Source organism: Buceros rhinoceros, unplaced genomic scaffold, assembly GCF_000710305.1.
Source record: "Buceros rhinoceros silvestris isolate BGI_N320 unplaced genomic scaffold, ASM71030v1 scaffold34298, whole genome shotgun sequence".
Taxonomy (NCBI): domain Eukaryota; kingdom Metazoa; phylum Chordata; class Aves; order Bucerotiformes; family Bucerotidae; genus Buceros; species Buceros rhinoceros.
This window is the reverse complement of record NW_010426875.1, coordinates 2821-10073: the sequence shown is the minus strand read 5'-3', so window position 1 is coordinate 10073 and position 7253 is coordinate 2821. Positions and strand designations below refer to the sequence as shown.

General features: G+C 38.6%; 1 protein-coding gene across 1 annotated transcript in view; it reads right to left on the bottom strand.

Moving 5' to 3' along the window:
- The window catches only part of LOC104498326 (neuron navigator 3-like), a gene marked incomplete at its 5' end in the record, with an annotated part of 15150 nt that extends 8534 nt beyond the window's left edge, over nucleotides 1–6616 (bottom strand). The window contains 6 exons of the mRNA XM_010141684.1: nucleotides 256–327; nucleotides 1243–1397; nucleotides 4198–4433; nucleotides 5262–5430; nucleotides 5741–5836; nucleotides 6491–6616. Coding sequence (XP_010139986.1) covers nucleotides 256–327; nucleotides 1243–1397; nucleotides 4198–4433; nucleotides 5262–5430; nucleotides 5741–5836; nucleotides 6491–6616 — 854 coding nt within the window. The remainder of the gene's footprint in view (nucleotides 1–255; nucleotides 328–1242; nucleotides 1398–4197; nucleotides 4434–5261; nucleotides 5431–5740; nucleotides 5837–6490) is intronic.
- Between the last annotated feature and the right edge of the window lie 637 nt (nucleotides 6617–7253).

Sequence of the window (7253 nt, the reverse complement as noted above, 5' to 3'; positions counted from 1 at the left end):
CAGGACTTCCAGACACTGCTGGAGACAAATGGAATGCAAGAATGCAATCACTTTCAGCAACTTGCTAGAGGTGCCAGAAAGTATCATTTCTTTCAGCATTCTCCTACACCATTCAGAGACCTGTCAATACAGGAGAGAAACAGAAGCCAAAACACTTTGCTATGATGAGACACAAGATCAATATTTGTTGAAGAACTGGGCTGAGAATCAGGGAGCTGTGCAAACAAAGCCACGGTAAATATAGAATGAATTTACCTGAAATTGTGATGCAGCTCCAGATTTGGTGAAGAAGAAACTCCCTGGTTCATTGTTCCAATAATATAGGGACTGAAAAGAGAAAAGTAGTAGGGTTTTTTTGAGGGAGGTTTTATTCAAATATTCAGAGAATATTCTTTCTTCTTAGCTGCACTAGGCCAACTTAAAAAGCCTTAGATTTAAAATATTTCTTCGATTTAAAATATTTCTGGGGCACTGTTTTTTAATTGTTTATTCTTCTATGATTTCCCTCTCTGCACATTTGTAGCTTACTAGTACTCCTCCATAATAAAGAAATAAATGAGGCAACCCTGTCCTTATGTACATCATGATTTTGTAGGAGGCTTAGAGTTTTAATTTCAGAAGCCAGTAAATCTCATGAGTAAGACATAGCATGCAGTGATTTTATGAAGGAATTCCCGGTGATGGAACTTTTACAGCAGAAATAGCCAATGTTATAGGCCAGTAAATGTTCCAGAAAACATTATTTTTATTCTTGCTTGGCAATGAAGAACAGCCAGCAAACTTCGTACTTCTGGACTGCTACAGAAAAACTGTAGGAAGTGCAAATCTAGAAGATATACTACAGCTTCTGCATTGTATGGTTCATGGGTTCACACATATTCCAAACTCCACTATTATAAAGTACATTTCTTACTCTCCAAGCTGCCTTCGTGGTACTAATGAGCTTGAGTGATCTTACAGGGTGAAAGAGTTAATACCCTAATTCAGTCTAAGTACATTCTTAAGTTCTGTGGTATGCTTAGATCTCACTGAGATGCATGGGAGTCATAAAAATAAGGTGAAGCGGACACCTAAGTACTTGATTGAAGAAGGTTAAAACTATTCAAGCACATAAGGGCTTTGCTGACAGCCTATGGGAGTCTAAGTTTCCATGGGGACATTTTATTTTGCAAAATAACAAACAGGTTTTACTAGATCAATTGAAAAAACTGTGTGAAAGGGAAGAGAAGAGCTACTACCTACCATTTATTATATTTACAGTTGAGAAAACCATTGAAGATGTCACTTAGGGAACTGATGTGGTGAAGGTTATCAAGAATTATGACCACAGGGAGGTCAGCACCATTGTTGTCAGCACTGCATTGCTCAGCTAGATTTGCTAGGTATTGTCGCAGATCCTGCAGCAGAATCAACAAAAAAACCCCAGAAAATATTAACCCAATTAGACTGTAGATGTAATTTCAGGGGAAAAGATTTTCAAAAAGATAAAGAGGCTGCTACAGAGTTCCCCCACTGTGGTTCATTCACTTGGAACGGCACATGCAGGAAGACCTGCTCCTAAGATAGGGGAACATGAAGCCACATGCCAGGAAAAACAACATAAGACAACAGACTGAAGCATACACATTCCTATTTGGTGGATACATTCCTGAGAAATCTGCTGATAAAATATCTTACCTCCAGAGGAAAATAGGTTGCAATTAAATATGCCATTCCAATGGGCTGATATATCCATATTAATTGTTGGACCTCCATTCTTACGAATGCCACAGTTATATACCAAAAACACCCAAATTACCACATGAATAAGACATACTGAATTGTTCCTTCAGTTACCTCATTTTACCACTCTCAACGAAAATTTGTTTGACCTTTAAGGGATACTCTACCACACCTCATAATAAAATTTACTATCTGTCAGCTATCTGCCTGGTGCCATTTAGTGCTGGAGTAAAAGAAAACTTTCTACAATCAAAACATTTCATATTTTTTCTCGACTTTGTTGCTTTTGAGGGTCTGGACTAGATAAGATTTACTATTGTATCTCTAGAGGTACCTAATTTTATCAGTGTTGGGAATGTTCAGCATTATGGACAAGGTTCCTACTACCATTTTACTTTACAGATTGGAGATAGCAGAATCTTCTCTTGTTTAATGGAAGCATGCAACCTTTTTTTATTTCAAGAAAGACTTTTATTTGGCTTTTTATGATCTTGCAGATGACACTAAGTTGGGAGGTAGCGTTGATCTGCCTGAGGGTTGGGAGGCTCTGCAGAGGGATCTGGACAGGCTGGATTGATGGGCTGAGGCCAATTGTATGAAATTCAACAAGACCAAGTGCTGGGTCCTGCACTTGGGCCACAACAAACCCCTGCAACACCACAGGCTGGGGAGGAGTGGCTGAAAAGCTGCCCAGCAGGAAAGGACCCCGGGGTGCTGTTTGACAGCCGGCTGAATATGAGCCAGCAGTGTTCCCAGGTGGCCAAGAAGACCAACGGCTTCCTGGCTTGTATCAGAAATAGTGTGGTCAGCACGAGCAGGGAAGTGATTGTCCCCCTGTACTCAGTGCTGGTGAGGCCACACCTTGAGTACTGTGTCCAGTTTTGGGCCCCTCACTTCAAGAAGAATGTTGGGTGTTCAGTGAAGGGCAACAAAGCTGGTGAAGGGTTTAGAGAACCTATCTTACAAGGAGCTGCTGAGGGAACTGGGATTGTTTAGTCTGGAGAAGAGCAGGCTCAGAGGAGACCTTATCACTCTCTACAATTACCTGAAAGGAGGTTGTAGTGAGGTGGGGGTTGGTCTCCTCTCCCGTGTTAGGAATGACAGGGCGAGAGGAAATGGCCTTAAGTTGCATCAGGGGGAATTTATGTTGGCTATCAGGAAAAATGTCTTCACACAGAGGGTCATTAAGCATTGGAATGGGTTGCCCAGGAAGGTGGTGGAGTCCCTATCCCTGTAAGTGTTTAAAAGACGTGTGGATGTGGTCCTGAGGGACATGGTTTAGGGATCCTGGCAGTGCAGAGTGAACTCGATGCAGTTGTACTTGATGATCATAAAGGTCTCTTCCAACCAAAACAATTCTGTGATTCTATGATCAGGTGTCTCCAGGGGAACATTATGTGTTTCTTTCATGGAATAGCACCATCTATATTATCGAAATACACCTGATATTTAAGTGTGTTGTTTTTTTCTTTTTTATTACAAATCCAAAAGTTCTATGTAAGTGTTAATAGAAACAAAAGAAAAGGAAAAAGAAAAAAAAAAACCTCAAAACCAGAACCCCAAAACAAACCCACATACAAGAAGCAATTTACCAGAAATCCAAAAGCTTGCTCTTTTGTGGGACAATTTCCATTATAAATGTATGTGTTATAAAAACAAAACATAAACACATCCCCTGTCAAAGTAAAGGGCATCACAAATCCTCTGTAAAAAGACAGTGAAAAGTGGTGTCTTTACTTGAATTGTCCTCCCTCTACTTTGGGATCTGTATGTTCTTCCTTCTCATATTAGGTTGGCATTCATTATGTTCCATGCAAATCAGGAAGCTCTGGGCAAAACCTTTCATTTTCTCTTCCCTAGATACCAGGTTAGGAGTATAGCCAATTTAGGACAGCAAGTGAATAGTATTATCTGTGGCTAGCACAGCAGCCATGCTAGACGCTTGATAATCCAAGCTGTGTAAATCACTGTGAATGGGTCATGATGCATGAGGCAATTTTAGTATGGTCAGGTTCCCGACTGATGCACACCAGAAAATGTGGCAGCAGTTGTATTTACCTAGTGCAGATTAAGAAGCTGAACCCGAGTCAGTTATTCAAAATCACCATTCTGAAATCTTTGCTAACAAGAGGCTGCTATTATGACTCTAAAAATGAAAGTTAGACCAGTATTACTATATATCCAACCTTTCTGACAAAGGAATTACAGACACTCCAAGAATATAGGAATTCGACTCTGTGTCTCTCCTTATGGTAGGTTTCCTCAAGTGAGGGAAAATTCAGAATTCCTTTACAGTGCTTCAATGGTTTGTTTAGAACAATAAGACCTAGTCTCTGTTCCTCACTGGGACTGGAGACTGAATTCTTGTAGGAAAAAATGTTAACTGAGCAACAAACCAGTATCCTAATTAAGGGGATCTACTCTGCATCATCACTGCTGATTTGGCAATAAGTTATCTTTCCAACTGTAACCTACCTTGCTTGACTTATGATCTACGTTAAAAGTTGCAATTGCATCCTCAGTTTTTTTTCTGCCAGACTTAGTTATGATATATTCAGCCAGCCTGTTAGCTAAATAGGTCTTTCCCGTTCCACTGGGTCCCGACAGAATAATTCTGCGATGCTCCATCAGTAAATTAAAGTACCGCTGCGTAATTGGCTTAGGAATTAATGTGTCAAACACAAAACTGTCCAAACTGTTTTCTTCCACTCCTGGGAACAAAAGAAAAGAAAAATGGGTTCATACTTGCTGCGGTAGGTATAGGTTTGGCCCAGCACCTGATGGCATCAGTGCTGTCCTCTAAGCAAGATAAGATACTTTTGCCTAAATAAAATTCACATCACAGGGTACATTACTGTGGATATACTTATATCCTTCCACTATCACGGCTAAACAGTGATAGCAGGACAAGACGGGTGGGAAAGGTGAAATATGAAGAGAAGGCTCAGTGAGGCAAAGATATATGCTTCAGACACTACAGGAAACCATGACAAAAAAAAAAAAAAAAAAAAAACAAAAAAACAACCAAAAGGGTTATTGGCTGAGAACAGACGGCTATATAATGTTAGCTCCAGGAAACCATGACAAAAAAAAAAAAAAAAAGCCAAAGTAACAGCCACAAGGGTTATTGGTTGTCACAACAATATATATACAGACCTTCAGAGGGTCCTGCTCCCCTCCAATAGCAAACCCCTACAACTTTTGAAACAACATTTTTCCTGTGGAACTGGGTAAGGCATAAATATTTCTCATTGTAATCTCTGTTTTGGGGTTGCTGTGTTTTTGCACTATTCAGAAATGTGTATTTTGCTGTGATTTGGCAGTCAGACAGAGAAGGACAGAGATATTCTTGGATTTGCCTCAAAATGCCACACTGCATTAGGTGATATACAATGTCATACAGAGAATTTATGTGATAAATGAATCCTTGAATTGGAGACAAAGTATGGAAAGGTCAGATGTGAGAAAAAAATATGAAGGGATGGGGGACTGCAGTAAAGGACTTTACAGTGTCCGCAAAAATATTCTTGAAGTTTTACCTTTCAGGTTCACAGTGATGATGTTATTTTCTCCAACTAGATATCCACAAGGCAGCAGTTCAGGCACTTCTAGGCTATGGGCTCTAATTAAATCCCCTATACAATAGCTAGCAATGCAGTCAGAACTTAGACCCAGGCTAGTAGTTGGATCCACTCGGAAAACATATTCCTGGAATTATGTGAAAATATAAAACATAAAATTAAAAATGATTATTGAATGAAAGCCATTTGGAAAATATTTTAATACAAGTGAAGTCACTTGACAAGGAGATTCTTGCAGTCATATTCAATAGAGAGCTGCCTACAATCATGAAAAAAGTACAGCGACATTGAGAGTACAGTTTAATACTGGTGTTAGCTATATGTCAAAAAACCAAGTCAAAACAAAAAGTTGGCAAAACAACCCAAAGAATACAGAACTTTTCTTAAGTGAAAAAGAAAACTGACTTAATACTTGAGCTAATTTTTCAGTGCCTTACCTTAAAGAGACGTCTGATTACACCATCTAAAACGTCCCATTTTGTTTTTCCACTGACTCCAATTGATCCTATCAGATATGCACGTGGTTTTTGATCCTGTAAAGAGAGATTTTTGGAAACTGGACTAAAAATGGTGGTAATAAGTTTTCTATGAAGATTGATAATATTCACGATGAAGAAAAATAATATTTGGAATGTGATGTTTCAACTTTGTTAATAATCTCTGTGCCAGAAATAGGTATAGATGACATCACTTTGACACATTTTTGTAAGGAAGGAAATACAGTATCTTATTCTGCTCTTTGATTGCATCTGTGCTCATAAAGGCCTGAATATAAATAAGTTTCACTGGGTTTTTTTTTGTAATACAAAACACGAAAACACAATAATGCAATTCCAAATAGATTACCTCAGCAGCATATTCATAGTTGCTCTCTAAGGGGTCCAAGGCATAGATCTAATTTATAATAACTGTTAAATGGAGATAACAAGTCCCAGAACATCCTACTACTAATTAAACTGAGAATTGGTAGTGTCTGAGCTATCACAAAGGCAGAAAGAGGCCACATGACATTCGTCTATGGAGAGTGCCTAACTGTAATGGGCATGGATGACAGAGAAGAGAGCTGTTATCTTCAGGATATTTCCCTTCAGTTCCTGTCTGAAAATACTGAAACAAGTTGAGCTACTGTATTGCAAGATTTGCTTGAGATACAATTCTGCATCTAGACCTTTGCGTAATGAACTTACCTTGGCTCGACTATAGCCTTTGTTTATAGTGACCAAAATTTTCACGCTATGACCTTCTTTGTGGAGTGCTCCCTCAGTAGCATCATCCAACAAAATATCTACAGTAAAAGAAGGGAAGTGATCAACCTGACAAATCACATCAGTTACGTTCACATTATCAATCCAATATTTGTTCCAAGGATTTTTTTTTTAATTCACCTTTTCTGCCGGAGATTAAAAACAAGTTACAGTTTGTCAATTTTTGAAGCAATATTAGGATATTTAAACATGTAGAATAATTAGGGAATCCATAAATAAATAAATTATTGTATTATAGCCTTGTCTTTGCTTTCCTTCTTGAAACTTGCTCAAAATTACCATATGTCCACAAAGTAATGAAGTTTGAAACCTAAATTACATTTCTATCTTCGAGTGCTTATTTTACACTTTGGAATGTTGTAAGGAGAAAAACAAGAAATTGTTGCATTGGTATGTTGGCTGCTAAGTAGAATAACATTTAATTTCTCTTTCCAGCTGGTTTGTTTACCTTCGGTACATATGGCATGGATAGAGTGGGTTTTACCCCCACAATACAGGCTTACAAACAGTACCCACTAGAAAACCATTTTGCAGTCTTCCTCCAGAACATGGGACGCTATTCAGCCATCCCTCTAAGAAAAGGTTTAATTTTTCTTGGAAGTAAAGAGTGATTCTGCTCTGCCCTGTGCCTGTGTTCCTACCTCTTCACTAACTCCTAAAATGAAAAAGGAGGAGGATATATTTC